Below are 16,505 nucleotides of genomic sequence, written 5' to 3'. Positions count from 1 at the left end.
CTGAAGAGTGTGCAGCCTTTTGTCATTTCTTTTTCTTAGCTTACTTCCATACCTAACGAATTCTGAACAGAAAGCCTTGCAAATTGGAGATGCAGATCTTAGCAGTTGCAGTCGCAGCTTAGGCACCTCTTCCTTGAGAGGTGCTGAACATGCTGAACAGCAGCATCCTAGTTCCTCCAAGTATTTATATGTGCACCTCTTCGGATTTTCAATCATGTAGTGCAGAATGTTCTCAAAATTTCACACAATGCTTCTACCCCTTAAAGAACACATTTCCTTAGCCAGTCCCCATCAGCTATAAAGTCCCAGCTCTTGGAGCTGATGTGGGATGGGGAAAAGTGATGTTGTCTTCAATGTGCCATAGTTATTATATTAATGGACATGTAATCCAAAGGCCTGGATTAATAAACTGGAGCCCAAGATCAAATCCCACCATGGCAGCTGAGGAATTTCAATTCGGTTAATTACCTGGAATTTGTAGAAGAAAAAGCTAAAGATGACCATAAATTGGATTGTCACAAACTTCTATCCGGATTATTAATGTACATCAGGGGAAGAAATCTGCTCTTACTCAGTCTGGTACATGTGTGTCTCCAAATCCAGCAATGTGGTTGATTTTTAACTGCCTCTCAGATCAAGAAGGATAGGGAATGTATGCTGGCCTTGCCAGTGATGTCCAAATACTGAAAAATCAATAATAAAATTCCATTTGGCAAGTTCTTCTCTGCTCTCACTTGCTTTTCCTTTTTGTACTTTGGCTGATTCCTCCAACCTCCTTCCTTCCCCAGAGTGAACTGGTAAGTGCATGATCAGTACATGTGATAGACCCTGATAAGATGGTGGGACTTCACTATTATTTTGATTTTTTTAAAGAAAACTGACAAACTGAGGAAAAGAGCTGCATTAAGAATAGTTGCTTTCAAGGTATCCTGCTGCCTTTGGAGCAGTGTGCCAGAGACTTGTACTCTCTTGGAGTTTTCAGAGGAATCAATTGGTCACTTGTGTCACATGGATCCAACAAATTGAGCCCAGCATATATTTTGTCAAATGCAATTTCAGTCATTCTGACAAGCAAATATCAATGCCAGTTGTAATGCTGAGAATTAATGTTACATAATAAATTGAACTTTCACATTGGTCATAGTTCTTCCTATTGATTCAATACAAAACTTCATTTACAGTTCGAAGAAACAGAGCACTGGAAGAACTCAGCGGGTTAAGCAGCATTTGTGGAGGGAAAAAGTGTAAGGCGATGTTTCGGGTCAAGACCCTGTATCAGGATGTCCTTCATAGATGCCCCTTGACCTGCTGATTTCTTCCAGCGTTCTGTTTTTTGTTCCAAATTCCAGCCTCAACAGTCTCTTTTGTCTTCATTTACAGCTCTCTGGCTCCATTTTACCATACCAGAAAATCATTGTTAAAAGTAGTGAACGTAACACAAAACCATAAGCTGAATTTTGAAATGCATAAGCATTGAACATTTAATATTTGATTTTTTTTTCAGGCTGTACTGGCAGCAATTGTCATTGCCAATTTGAAGGGAATGTTCTGGCAATTCTTTGATGTTCCTGTGTTGTGGAGACAAAACAGAGTTGATTGTGTAAGTATTTTAAAAGCAATGTAGTCCTTGTAAAAACTGTTCATTAGAAAATTTGGAGTCTTCATACTCAATTTTAAGAATTGGGTAGGACTAAGATATTACTCATCTTGTGTAGTGCATATTTTGTAAAGTTTCCCTTGTTGTAATATCATAAATTTGAATGCACCCATGCCCTCATCACAGTAATGGAGCCTTAAGAAATCACATGAAAATGAGTTTCTTCATCCAAGCTTCATCTAACCATCAACAAAAAGTGTCCAAGAGGAACCAGTATCATTAAACTATTCCACAATACTTTTTAAAAACAAAACAAGGAGAAATTTGACAGACTAAATGAAGTATTGTACTGGAGACTGAAATGGGAATGGTATATTTTTGTCAAATTACTGTCGTGTATGCATAACCACTATGATAATAGATTTATAGCTGACTTGACATTTTTTGGGGGAAAAAAAAGCAAAGTGTGTGTAGAACATCAAAGGATTGTGCTCTATCTAACACTGTCATGTTTTTCTTTAGCTGATATGGATTGTGACATGGATTGCTTCCATCCTTCTGGGATTAGATTTGGGGCTTTTAGTTGGTGTGTGCTTTGAACTTCTTACTGTTGTCCTTAGAGCCCAGTTGTAAGTATTTGATTTGCACCTTTTTTAGAATGACATTGATTTATTTATCATGTACTACATAAAATCTTCGTCTATTAAATTCAACATTAATTTTTTAGCCCAGTTTCCACTGCTCTAGCGAATGTACCAAACACAGACATTTACAAGAACTTGAAGAGATATAAAAATGTAAGAATATTTAAATTTGTTTAATAATGTTCCAAAGTAAGGTTCAAAATTTCATTGCTCTAATAGAGAATGTTTTCCCCTGGGTATTTGACAGCTTGTTGAACCAACTGGTGTGAAGATCTTCAAATTTTCTTCTCCTTTGTTTTTTGGAAGTGTTGATTACTTTAAAGAGAGAATCAATGCCATTGTGAGTATATTCTTTAGTTGTATAATATAAATATCTTTAAATATATTTATTTTTATTTATGTGGCTTGCATTTTTATGAATGGAATCTTTTCAGGTTGGATTTAATCCAGCTCGAGTGTTTAATAAGCGAACAAAGGCATTGAAGAAGATTCAATCACTTATAAAGAAGGGTCAATTAAGAGCAACAAAGGTGAACCCACTTTTAAATTGTCTTCTTTATACTTGCCATTTCTAAAAATGAGAGGAAAATTTAAATATATTATAGTTTTTTTATCTGACTCCATTTGCTTCAATGTTGTTGCCAGACTTGATGTGCTGTCTCTCTATAGCCTATTTCCATGGTCCTATTTTTATCTCAGACTTGTCACAATACATTCACTACATTTCTTCCAATAGCTGGGTCTCAACGTACCTGTGAAACGCTGATCCAGGTGTGGTAGGCCTAACTTGTTGGCTTGAACCATCCTGGATTCTAGCAAGAAATCCTGCCCATAAAGCTTGGATCTGGCACAGCCTTGCTCCCGTACTTAACAGCTGTGAAAGCTGAGTGTAACCTGATAGTTTTTTTTAGTGTGTAACATTTAGAGAGAGTTGACATTTAAAGACTATTGAAACTAAAGTACTTGATTTCATCAACATCTGGAAGTATTGGATGTGAGCCGACTGCTCAGATTGCTCTCTTCTTGCTACCATCTCCCACCAACCCTGCTCCATTACCACAATTCACGTCTTCATTACTCTGTTTCTCTCTTTCCCTTTCCCACTCAAAGCTCCTTCACTATACGTTCTCCAGTGTTCTTCTTGATGATCTAGCAAGCTCCTCCATAAGAACGTAAGGAATAGAAGTAGGAATAAGCTATACGTGGGTCTCCGCCTACTTCATCTTACAGCAAGGTTGTGGCTGATCTTGCGCCTTGTCCACTTTCCTGCCAAATCATCCTACTCCCTGAACATCCTGGAATACAGAAATCTATTGACCTTAGACAAATATACTTGATCAATCATCCACAGCCCTCTGAGGTAGAGAATTCCAAAGATTTACAGTCCCCTGCATAAAGGGATTTCTCCTCATCTTGGTCACTTTATCCTGAGAATCTGCCCTCAAGATCTAGACTGTCCACCATGAGAATGGAGCCTCTCCATAATATTCTGTTAAGCCCAATCATTTTTCTAAACTCTGGTGAGTACAATGTGTCTCACATCTCTCTTTATGAAATGACCCCCTCATCCAGAGAATGTGTGCTGCACTAATTCCACATCAATATATACTTCCTCGAGCACTGAGATCAAAATTGCACAGACTAATCCAAATGTGGTTTCATCAATGCCATACACAACACTAGCAAGAGTTCCTTACTTTTGTACTCCAATTCCTTTGGAATAAAGACCAACATACCATTTACTTTCCTAATTGCTTGCTTTGCCTGCATCTTTACTTCCTGTGTCTCATGAACCAGGACACCCAGATCTCTCTGGAAAACAAACATTTACTAGTTTCTCATTGTTTCAAATAGAAATCACCATTTCTATTCTTTTTGTCAAAGCGTATAGCCTCACATTTTCCAATAGTGCCTGCCAGCTTCCTGTTACTCCAGCTTTTCTTGTCTGTTCCTTTGCAGATCAAACAAAAATAATTTGCCATGCTTTTATGTGCTAGATAAATTTCACAGTGATCCAAGTCATTAGTTGTTCAGCAGTCATATTTCAGAAATTGCTTTCCCATCTCTAGGACGGGATTGTAACTGATGGAAGTGTTGCCAATGAAGCTTTTGAAGATGACGGGGAAGCTGAAGAAGAACCAGAACCAGATGTTCCAACAAAGGAAGTGGAAATCCAAGTTGACTGGAACTCCGAACTCCCGATCAAAATCCTGGTTCCCAAAGTTACCATTCACAGCCTTATTTTTGATTTCAGTTCAGTGTCATTTATAGACATTGTTGGTGTCCGAATCCTTAAAATGGTAAGTAAGCATTTGCTGTAACTAATATCAATGTGGAAGTTTGGTTTTTTAAAAAAATATCAGAAGTACATAACCTTTCAGTCAGCATTTAGAAGGGGAAACGTGTCTGTGCTCAGATGCATCATCTCATGAAAAGTACATCCCAAAATATTATTTTCTCAACTAAGACGTGTATTTCCAGCAGTAATTTATAAATTCAGATTTCTCCTACTTGCTTTTTTTTATCCACTACATCTTAATTAATTTTAAAAATATTCCCAAGACATGATACATCATTGGTGCTTTCAGTTTTGAGTGATTCATTCCTTATGAGCTCCTTCCTTTAGAATATGGATGGTCTAATTAAAAGTAATTAAGGGTTAAGTTTTTGAATTAATTCTAATATACATTGGGTGTCTCTACTCTTAGGTTTTCTATATATGCTGTCATCAAGGTAATTGATAAGTTTTATTTTCTTACATTTATTCACTAATGCAATATTGTTGGTCCACTCTGGAAGGTGTGTGGGTCAGAGTTAAGGCCACCCTGCAAAATCTTTAAGCTTCTGACTTGCATCCCTTCAGGCTCAATGCATGGTTAAGTGCTCTTGATGTTAAACCATTTGAGGAGAGAACTTTTCCATCTCTACCTCTTAACTTCACAGTTTGCACACTTCCACCAAAGCCTCCCTTAACTTTCCATCTACATGCATTATACATCAGATCTGCCCAGTCTCTCAGAAGAGCTCAGTCCTTTCATTGCCAGGAATAACCACATTACTGTAAATTATGAAAATAGTAATCTAAATAAAGCATATTTATCAATATGTGCAATTGCATTGGAGTTCCTTTAATGCATATTCTGTAGCTGGTGATGGAGTTCAGCACCTGATTAACCCTCCTCATTAACTTCCAGAGCCTTGTATGTATGTGATTCCCCACTTAGCCCGTGTTCCCATTTTCCACTCTTCATCTGCTTTTCATTTTTCTTTTATTTCTGAAAACGTGCAAATCTATGTGTAAGGGTTATTATTTAAGATTGATGACCTTTTCACCATCTTGTATTTCCTGCTTTATTTCCATCTATAAATAAAATTCATATAGTTTTGTTCTGATAGAAACTAGTTTTCCTCAGCAGTCTTTTCTTTAACAAAAAAGGATATGGTGTTTGAAATTGGTCCCTGCTGACATGTAAATTATTGTTTATTGCAGGTGGTAAGGCAATTTGAACGAATAGGTGTTAAGGTTTATGTGGCAGCATATGAAGGTAATTGAATTTGGAATAATAACTAAGTTTTTACAAACCAGAAAGAGTAACTGGCAGGCTTGTGATGAGCAAAAAGTAACTTGATGATTTTCTGGGTTTGCCAGCAGTTCCATAGTAAACCACCAGTATTTGCATAAATGCTGGTGAATCCAGGACGCACTAGCATGTCTGTTTCCAAAATGGAACTTTGATTCTTGCTGACAGATCCCTGCTAATAAACCTGTTGGTACACACTGCTGCAACTGTGTAACACCATGTGAAGTTCAGCAATAGAACACGAACTTGCTGCAATTCCCCAATTTTTAAACCGAATGATTAGATCTGGCATCTGATCTGTGAACCCATTCATTTGAATGGAGAGACTCAAGGGCTGTGTTGAGGATAGAGGAGGTCCATTTTCAAAAACTCACCTTTTTTAAAAATGCTTAGGTGACTTGTATAATTTAATATTATTTTGTAATTGTTATAATTATTTCTGGTAGATTTTGAATGCTTCTGAATCTGTATGTCTGCTAGAATAATTCAAATTCTGTATTTTGTTACTGACAAAAAGCATTTTTTTAGTCTGTCATTCATCCAGAACTTGAAATTTGTACGTTGTCATGCTGCCCACTGCCCTCGGTCATTCACAGCATTCATAATTATATGGATTTGCTTGATAGACTGGACTATCAATTATACCCAATACTGTGCTCCAGACCAGTGATCAATGATAATTAATTTTTATCTCCATGTTTCATGGAACCTTCATAGGCAATAATATGTAGACTCTCTCTGAGGATTAATTTTTAATTAGCTGATTTGGAAAAAGTGAGCCTTGTTTCAAGGATTTTCCTCAATTTGCTTGGAAAAGATACTACAATTCAAATTATTCTGTAAACGAAGTAAACTCTTTATTTGGGCAAAAATCACACAGGAGTGATTTTTTTTTTGTTTCTTTTAATCTTATTAACCTTCTAAATTCCAGATCACATTGTGAAGAAATTGGAGAAGTGTGGCTTTTTTGATGAAAATGTGAAGAAGGACATGCTTTACCTCACCATTCATGATGCTGTTGTTCACATACACACTCAGACTATGTACAAAGATATACAAGATCCTATATTTGAGAAGGTAGGAGGCAACTTAGTTCTCAATTGATGGAATTTTGTTTTTTTTTCTTCAGGAAGAAATCCAGAGTAAATGTTGTAGTTCATATCTTGAAGTTTCTTCCTATAATTCATATCATTTTCCATAGCTTCTTATGCAGTTAGTTCTCACTATTCTCTGCTACAGTAAGAGAAGTGGTAATTCCCTTTCTGCTTCCCAAGTAGTGCACTGAGCTGATGTTGAGAGAAATGGGGATGGAGGGTTAGACTGAATGGGGATGGAGGGTTAGAAGGGAGAGGGATAGGAAGAGTGTATTGGAATGGAACTGCTCAGTTGGTGCCTTTCCATTATCACTTTATATTGTGTCCTTTGGGCCAACCTGCAAAATAGAGGCAGAGACACTGCATACATGAAGGAAAGGACAAGTACACAGTGTGGAATATCTGTCAGGACCAGCCACTTGCAGAACTACATCCCTGGTATCTGCTGAATTGATATAAATGAGACCCTTGGAAGGTAGCACCTTTTGGGGAAGAAGGGGAGAAAACTGAAGTAAGTTAAGTTCTTGTATGTAAAGAATTTAATATGTACCAGATCAAATTATTTTTCTAATGTTCAGAATGCCTTCCCCTTTTATCACAAATATTTGGGAGTCATCTGCAAGCCGGGAAGGAAGAAAAAGGAAGCATACGTAAAGATTAGGAAGCTAAAATCAGACTGGCCTTTGTGGAATATAAAGATAGCAGGAAAGTGCTCAAGCAGGTGATTAGGAAGGTCAAAAGGGGCCTTGAAATGTCCTTGGTGAGCAGGATCAAGGAGGATTCCAAGGCATTCTATACTTGTATTAAGAAAAAGAGGATAACTAAGGAGAGGGTAGGCCCACTCAAGGATAAAGGAGGGAATTTGTGCTTGGAATCAGAGCAAGTGGCTGAGGTACTAAATGACATCAGTATTTACTGAGGAGAAGGATAGTGAAAGCAGAGTGGGGCATGCTAGTGTGCTGAGACGTTTTGGGATTAAGGAGGAGGTAGTGCTGGTCTTCTGAAAAGCATTAAGGTGGATAAGTCCCCAGGGCCTGATGGCATATATCCCAAAATATTGAAAGAAGCAAGTGAGGAGACTTCTGAGGTTTTGACAAAGATCTTTCTGTCCTCACTAGCAACAGATGAGGTCCCAAGGAACTGGAGAGTAGCAAATATTGTGCCTTTGTTCAGGAAGGGAAATATGGATAATCCAGGTAATCATAGGCCAGTGAGCCTTATGTCAGTGGTAGGGAAGCTACTGGAGAGGATACTGAGGAATAGGATTTGTGTGCATTTGGAAAGGCTTGGTATGCTTAGGGACAGGTCATGCCTTACAAACTTGATTGAGTTTTTTGTGGAGGTGATGAAGGTGCTTATTGAAGGGAAGGTAGTGGACGTTATCTACATGGCTTTTAGTAAAGCATTTGATAGGGTCCTTTTATGCTAGGTTGATTCAGAAGATAAAGATGCATGGGATCCAGGGTGAATTGCAAGTTTGGATTTGGAACCTGCTTGCCCACAGAAGACACAGTAGGGCTGGAAGGCTGCTATTCTGGTTGGAGGTCTGTGACCGGTGGTGTTCTGCAAGGATCGGTGCTGGGACCTCTTGTTTGTGATACATATCAATGATTTGGATGAAAATGTAGATGGGTGGATTAGCAAGTTTGCGGATGACACCGCGATTGGTGGAGTTGTGGACAGTGTAAAGGACAGTCAAAAGAATACAGGGATATAGATCAGTTACAGACATGGGCAGAGAAGTGGCAGTTGGAGTTTAATCCGGGCAAGTGTGTGGTGTTGCACTTTGGGAGGTCAAATGAAAGGAGAAAGTATACAGTTAATGACAGGCCCCTTAATAGCATTGAGGTACAGAGGGGTCTTGGGGTTCAGGTCTATAGTTCACTGAAAGTGGCTACACAAGTGGATAAGGTGGTAAAGAAGGCATATGGCATGCTTGCCTTCATTGGTAGGGGTGCTGAGTATAAGAGCTAAGGAAGTCCTGCTGCAGCTATATAAAACTTTAGTCAGACCGCACTTGGAGTATTGTGTGCAGTTCTGGTCACCCCTTATAGGAAAGATGTGGAGACTGTGGAAAGGGTACGGAAAAGGTTTACCGGGATGGTGCCTGGATTACAGGGTATGAGCTATAAGGAGAAGTTGGACAAACATGTCTAAAGCATCAAAGGCTGAGGGAGACCTGATGGAGGTTTTTAAAATTATGAGAGGCATAGGCGGGGTAGATAGAATCTGTTCCCTAGGGTAGAAATGTCAAACACCAGAGGACATGCTTTTAAAGTTAGAGGGTAGAAGTTTAAAGGTGACGTGAGGGGCAAGTTTTTTTTTAAACACAGAATCGTAGGTGCCTGGAATTGGTTACTGGGGTAGTAGTGGAAGCAGCCAGTTTGGTGGAGTTTAAGAGACTTTTAGTTAGACACATGAATATGAAGGGAATGGAGGGATATGGATGATACACAGGAGGAGGCCATTTAGTATAAATTGGCATCAAGATTGGCACAACATTGTGGGTCGAATGGCCTGTCCAGTGCTGTGCTGTACTGTTCTATAAACTTCACAAATGGTAGGAAGTATCATGGTGATGCATTATCTTGAGAGGCAACCCTGATTCTTATTATTTGTCATGCATATTGCATTGTACTTTCTAGAAAGCAAATTATGGTTATGCTGACAAGAAAAGATATTGTTGCTATACTCTATTATGGGGGGGAAAACAGACAAATTGACTAATTCTAACAGTGTATTTCATAATGTCAGATGCAATAAACAGCCTATTGTTTCATAGACAGAGATTTAATGCCCTCCATTGTTGTTTCATTATTATACAGCTACATTTTACTAATTTGTTAATTGTTTTCCCAACTAGATATCACTCATGCAAGAATCAAAAGAACCTTTGGAAGAAGTAGAGGATGATGTGGAAGAACTGGAAGATCAGAATCAGGTAAATGTCTAGCTTTAAGAAGTTTTTATTTTCTTGTGACAGCAGGTCTTAGGGCTTCCTCACTCTCCAGGTCATTTCCTTAGGGCATGACCTCCTTTAATGCTAGGAGCGGCCTTTGTCATCCTTGACTTTGACCTTCCAGATTGATGTCAAAGTAGTTTATAGGAAAACCACAAAAGTACTTTGTTGCTTGGTACAGATATCATAAAGCACAATTGTAGCTGACATGCTGGAAGCAATTTTGCAATATATAATAGGCGTGGTTGGTCTGTGCCATATAAGCGGCACTTGCCTGTTAAGCACGAATGGGCCATTTGTTGAACAATGGCTGTTTTTGACTCTGAATGTGTCACAGTATCAGATGTCAGGGCTTATAGTTAAACTATTCAGAAACCATATCGGTTGCATTATTAATATTGCCATGAGCAGAGGTACTTTCATTGTCGTGAATTCAATTGCAACTTTAATAACTGAGGTCAATAGGTAAAGATGTTGAGATGTGGAGTAATCGTTGGTAAACTGCGTTGTGGCATGGATCATCCATGTTCATAATGAGCTTGAGGGCCTGAATGTCCTCCTCCAATCTCTGGCGTCCATATTGGCCCCTGCAGTAAAATAATTTTGTGAGAAGCTGTTACCAGGGTTAATAATCATACTGTCTGATGATAAGAGAGTCAGGGTGATAAGAGAAAGAGTGGAGGTTATAAGAGGAACAAAGAGAACCCAACAAGTTGGGAGACTGAGAGGAAATTAAGATTGATCAGTTTGAAAGAAGTTAATGAGAATGAGGGGAAGAAAGTGAAGGAACAATCAATATGCAAGGAGCAACTTGAAACAGGAGACAAGGCAGAATGTAAAAAAAATACAACAGTAAAATGTAATCTCAAGAAAGCAGTGGGGGGTAGGGAGAACATTCCAGTAGTCATCTGATGTTTTTACAACTACCTTGTATGTATATTTTCACTAATTATAGTTACAATAGCAATGACCTGGATTGAGCTTGCCAAAAGCAAAACTCGGTGGCAGAATGTGATTCAGCTCATCTCAGATTTCCATGCAGATATGGTCAAACAGGGAAGTTGGAGATGAGCTGAATGTCAGATGCTGACATCTGATCACCACCTCCTCTGCACTGGCCCAACAGTGAAGCTTTGTGCTGACGTGAGGGGCCTGGTGCACTTTGCATCCAGCCCTTCAACTTTACAGCATGGCAGGCTGGTGTAAGAACTGCACTCCCCATGAGAAAAGGGAAGTTGTTTGCATATTTTCACTTTATTCCAATATTTTTAATTATTTGCTATAATTTTAAGATGCTTTTAATTATTTTTTTAATATTAAATTATTTTAACACCATTCTAACATTTTAATTATATCTATTTGAACAGTTTTTAAATGTTTTTGTAAAGCATATATATTATTTTAAAAAATCAAAGCATTGACAAAAATGAGCTGTTGTCACAGGGTGGGGCCTCAGTACAGTGCAGAATGAAGCTTGCTGCACGTCCTGGGATGACTCTCTGGTCCGTAGGATCAGTTTATCCATCCCTCTGTAGGTTACTGCAGGTCACTGGGTGCAAGTTAAGGCAACAGGCTAGATATACAACCATCCAGCCCATTATCTATCTAAAACTTGAATATTTGTCACTTTCCTCTTTTGAGCATCTGGCAGAGAATACATGCTGGAGATCAATGATGCACATATTTAAATAAGTTTATTCATAACTTAATTTCTATCAATTCTTCTTGTGCCATTGTGCTTCCTGAAATCAAAGCTAATATCTTTTTCTGTCTTTTGAACTTCAGAAGTTAATACTGCATCAGATTTATTTCAACAGGCTTAATTTTGTTTCACAAGTATCCAATATCAAAATGGATAGTTTTCTCAATGGCAGCTGGCCAGGCTTAAATTCAGTTCTTCAGTGGAGCAATCCCTCTGTTTCTTGGACAACATTGTGAAGTCTCATTAATTTTCAGTTCAGTTTCCAGGAAGTTGGAAGGTTGGTAGACCAAGAACCCCTCCATTAGGAAGAGGAAAATCATTCAATATTCCTGCCCACCATTGTTGTTCCTGTGACTTTAATACATAACTGGATAGTGTGCAATGACTAGTCAAGGCTTCACTCTGATGCCCTTACCGTTAAAGTGTATGGTTTGACACACAGAAGCACTGATTCAGTCAGGTGCTAGAGGGTGGATGGTACACAAACTCCTGTATCACTTGTAAACAAAAAAACTGCAGATGCAAAACTGGAATAAAGACAAAGTGCTGAAAGTACTGAACAGGTCAGGTAGCTTCTATGGAGAGAGTTAATGTTTCAGGCCAATGATCTATCATGCAGGTTTTTATTTTGTTGTTTTACCAACAATGCACAAGATTTAAAGCGCACATGTATCCACTGTATGACTTTGACTTGAAATCACAGGAACAAACACAGCATCTGTAGCTAACCTGTTCATCAAAAATGCAGTTGGTCACATCTGGACTCCCAGCTAGGCACTTGTGATGAGCAGCCAATTTATTAAATGAGGTTATTCTGGAAAACAGCCATCGTTGTTCTGGGTGTTCCATTTCTTCAAATTTTAAGTTTGCCTTTCTTGGTTAATGCAGTTCAAATTACTGCTCTGAAATAAGATTTGTTAATGTTTTATTTCAAATATTTCTTCACAGGGCCACACTGGATTCAGCTATTAAAGCTCATTGATCCAGATGATTTTGAACAGAATTCCCAAGGCATATGTACATGTCAGTTATTCAGCTGTTGTTATGAATTACAGCCTTATTGGTGTTTTCTATACCATGCAGATGTTTTGCTGTTTATATGGATAGACAATGAATGATCTTTGATATAAATCTAACAGATTCTCAATCTATTTTTTTAATGTTTAAAACATGTATAGAAATCCTAACTTGTAATTCCTGCAATGGTGATAATTGGTTGTTTTGGTCTGGGAATTGATTATTTCATTGTTTTATGGTATATTAGGCACCATTTTGTTCTGCAACTAGAGACATGATATGATCGATGAATTGGAATGGTGGTATTGCATTGCCCAGCCTGATGTACTCTGTAGTCATGTTCTGTACACGATTTAGATCTGAAACAGACTGTTCACATGTTGCTGGTGTCCACTTTGCATTGTTCATTTTCTGTCTACAGTAGATTGATAATTTTGCAGAATTAAGCTTAATAACATTGAAAGTACATTTAATCAACCATATCTTGCCAGAATCGTAGGACCAGAATTGTTACACATCAAAAACATAGCTAACTTTTGTGCCATTTTACTTTATAAACAGTACAAGCATATGATTTTTAGAAATATAGGAGAACTTCAAAACCAATTATTTTCTGCAAGGCAAGCTCAATGGATTGTTAGACACTTTCTATTGTAAATTTATTCAAAATCCGGTATAACATAATTAGTGCATAATGTATACTGAACATTGCATATTAGAGGAAAAAACATGGAATTGTCAAATCTTAACTCTGTGAATTATTTTATTCTAGAATTATATAAAAATATGCTTAGTTAATGTGGTTCTCCACTTTATTGATACCAAAGTCTCTTTAGTCACACTGAGAAATAAAGTGTGATGAAGATCAGCAAGAAAACTGTCTTTAATTTGGGATTTTTGCTTTTGATCCAACCCATAATAATTTTTGAGGATGGATGTGATGAGTTTTCTTTCCTTGTGGGAGAACATTTACTATTTTATTTTAAATTTAGCCACTGAATATAATAGCAGGTATCTCAAAAATTCAGGACCTATCATATCACTTAATCAACCCATACTTGCTTTCAAGGGGCCATGTCATTTGAAATGATGGATATGGGGTGAGAATGAATGCAGATTATTTAACCATGCTGTGATTGTAAATTTGAAGGATAAAAGTACAATACTAACAAATGCTGAATTAAACAAAAGACTGGGAAGTTTTTTTAGTTATATAGCCTAAAGTATATGTTGCTTAAGCTCTAGTAAAAGTAATTAGTGTTCTGTTTGTAACATCAAAGTAATAACTCTGCTACAGTATTCCACTGTGCATAGGTTACAGTTAGAGGATATGTGGGGCCTGGTTTTAAGATTGGCTTTATATTCCATTTTTATTTCATTCCACTGGAGGTTGTTAGAGTATTATTCCCTCAGAAATGTCCTCATTGTTGATTGGCTAGATGGAAATTCTAATAGAGCAAATGGGCTTGACAGCTGAAGTCTTTTTTTTCCCTTTTGATTTAAGAGCTTTAGGATAGGGTTGCTATAACTTTACTGTTCTGTAATTGAAGGAAGGAGAAAAGTTGATTAATTTCTTTTATGAGCTTAAAGTTTGCTACCAAATAACCTTAAAATATTATTAGTGGACGTGGAGATTTTTTGATTCAGGATAGAAATTAATAATTGAATAGTTTTTTCAAGCGAGGTAAATAAAAAAAATTGATTTTTTTTTGCTAATTTTAACATTGTGGAGGATGACGTGTAACAGATGTCCCTCAGTATTATTATATCATCACTCAAGATCCAGATGAGTTTTCATCAAATGTGCTGTTTCAGCATAAAATCAAATATCAAATAATTATTTTCATGCTTGGTGGAGTATGAGAGTTGATATTGCCGAGAAATGAGTCGTGTGAGTTAATGAGCGGTTAATGCATTCATTTTACCTGTCCACTTCGTTAAAGAAAGCGTTAATCTATTTAAAATCATTTGGGTAACACCTGTCTTACAATAGTGGACATAGGAATGTCATTGTATGTTTTGAACAATGGTCCGTAATATACTTTCTACATAGATGGGCTCTGCTAACCCAGCTTTCAATAGTCTTGCACTGCTCAGTTCACTACCTTTTGCAAATATTTTCTGTTTTTTAATTTATGCACATTGGTGACTGATCACAACTGGAAATTTGTGTCCGGAAGAGTCCAATAGATAAAGTACCTAAATTTCAGGTACTCTAATATTTGCAACTGCAGGCTTTGTAAAATAACATGCATTTTATCTTTGAGCTGTAGTAAAATTTTAGTCATTCCTGAATTTTATTGTAAATATGGAATTAAGTAATAAAGAATAGCAACGTTGGAACTCAGTGCTAAAACTGAATATTCAGATGACTGGAATTAAGAGGGTAGATGAAATTTATTGGGTGTAGTCCTCCTTGGAATAATTTTTGTTATAATACTTTGGAGACAATAGCGTCCGTACAAAAATGCATATTAATGTTGTTAAATTTGATACAAGTAAACATTTGTTTCCATGTTTTAAATATATGGAATGAATGGGGCATTTATTGTGTTTCAAAAATTTTTAGTTTTTTGAGCTTGTCTCATGCTAAAAGTCTGAGCTATTTGCTTATGGAGTCCTATGGTGTGTGTGTGTGTGTATATGTATGTGTGTATGTATATATATATATACACATACATACACACACACACATACACACACACATATACATATATATACATATATATATCAATCATTGCTGGTCATGAAATACCCTCCGATATGAAACCAAATATAGTTTGTCATTTACTAATGTACTACCAATATTTTTGTGCATTGATTTCCTTTACAATTATGGCACAATGATTGGATTTCACTGTTGATGACCACAAATATTTTTGTTAATAAACTGCATGTTGTTGTAATGATAAATTTATAGGATCAAGTTGGATCAGGTAATAAAGATACCAATTAAGGAATGATTGAGATTGGGTGTCTTATATGGAACATACAACCACACAGCCACTCTACGCAGTTAGTTCCTTTGGGCTTGTTTGGTTCGTTAAGCCTCTTTTCACCTTTCTTTATCCAACTTGTATAACCCACTCTCTTCCTGACTTGTGTGCTAAACTAACTTCCCTTAAAACTAGTTGCTTCAGCTGATTCATTTACTCATTACTGTCTGGGCAAAGAATTTTCTAAATTCACCAATTAAGTTGGATGGTCTTCTGCTCTTCACAAATAGAAACACGCTATCTATCAAAACCTTTAATTTTAAAGACTTCTTAGGTCAACCTTTTCAAGACACAAGTGAGCCACTTTGCTCATTCCTTCCTGATAGGAATAACTGTTTCTGGTACAAACCTTGTAATTTATATTTTTTCCATAGTTCCTGTATCATTTTTTTAAATATCATAACAAGAAGCATACTCATTATTTCAAGAAAGCTTTAAACAAAATTTAAGAGTTTTGTGTAACTTTTACGTTGCAATTCTGCCTGTACAAGAAAGAAATGAGTTTGGTTTTGTTTGTTTTATGGCGTTACCAATTTGCATTTACCACTTTGTCTATTTATACTCCAAGATCCCTTTGTCCCTATATGCCATTTATTCATACTAAAATGTAACAATTCACACTTAAGCTATTGTGAAATTCACTTGCCAATGATATTCCTATCTTTCCTGCACATTTGCCATCTACAAAATTGGACTATAGCTCCAAAACTAATTTATCTTTAACAAGTAACATGCAGAGCCAATATGTCCCTTCTATCACTCTGATTCACTATTCTTAGCCTTCTATAGGCTAGTACAACAACTGGATAATTTTAGTTTGGAGAACAACATGCATTTAAATGTCTCATGGTAACAAGTCCCTCATGATATTTGCTGATTGTGGAAACATTGGGAATAATTTGTAACAAATGAGAA

General features: G+C 37.0%; 1 protein-coding gene across 3 annotated transcripts in view; it reads left to right on the top strand.

Moving 5' to 3' along the window:
- Positions 1 to 15,508, top strand: part of LOC127580243 (pendrin-like) — a 57,796-nt gene extending 42,288 nt beyond the window's left edge. For all 3 annotated transcript variants that reach the window (XM_052033390.1, XM_052033391.1, XM_052033392.1), the window contains 10 exons: positions 1,505 to 1,600; positions 2,120 to 2,226; positions 2,325 to 2,394; positions 2,489 to 2,581; positions 2,676 to 2,771; positions 4,311 to 4,541; positions 5,732 to 5,786; positions 6,754 to 6,899; positions 9,780 to 9,857; positions 12,526 to 15,508. In XM_052033390.1, coding sequence (XP_051889350.1) covers positions 1,505 to 1,600; positions 2,120 to 2,226; positions 2,325 to 2,394; positions 2,489 to 2,581; positions 2,676 to 2,771; positions 4,311 to 4,541; positions 5,732 to 5,786; positions 6,754 to 6,899; positions 9,780 to 9,857; positions 12,526 to 12,549 — 996 coding nt within the window. In that variant the 3' untranslated portion in view covers positions 12,550 to 15,508. The remainder of the gene's footprint in view (positions 1 to 1,504; positions 1,601 to 2,119; positions 2,227 to 2,324; positions 2,395 to 2,488; positions 2,582 to 2,675; positions 2,772 to 4,310; positions 4,542 to 5,731; positions 5,787 to 6,753; positions 6,900 to 9,779; positions 9,858 to 12,525) is intronic.
- The last annotated feature ends 997 nt before the right edge of the window (positions 15,509 to 16,505 follow it).

The sequence above is a fragment of the Pristis pectinata genome, chromosome 19, assembly GCF_009764475.1.
Source record: "Pristis pectinata isolate sPriPec2 chromosome 19, sPriPec2.1.pri, whole genome shotgun sequence".
In the NCBI taxonomy this organism is placed as follows: Eukaryota; Metazoa; Chordata; class Chondrichthyes; order Rhinopristiformes; family Pristidae; genus Pristis; species Pristis pectinata.
The sequence above is the reverse complement of the archived record's forward strand: the minus strand, read 5'-3'. Positions and strand labels throughout refer to the sequence as shown.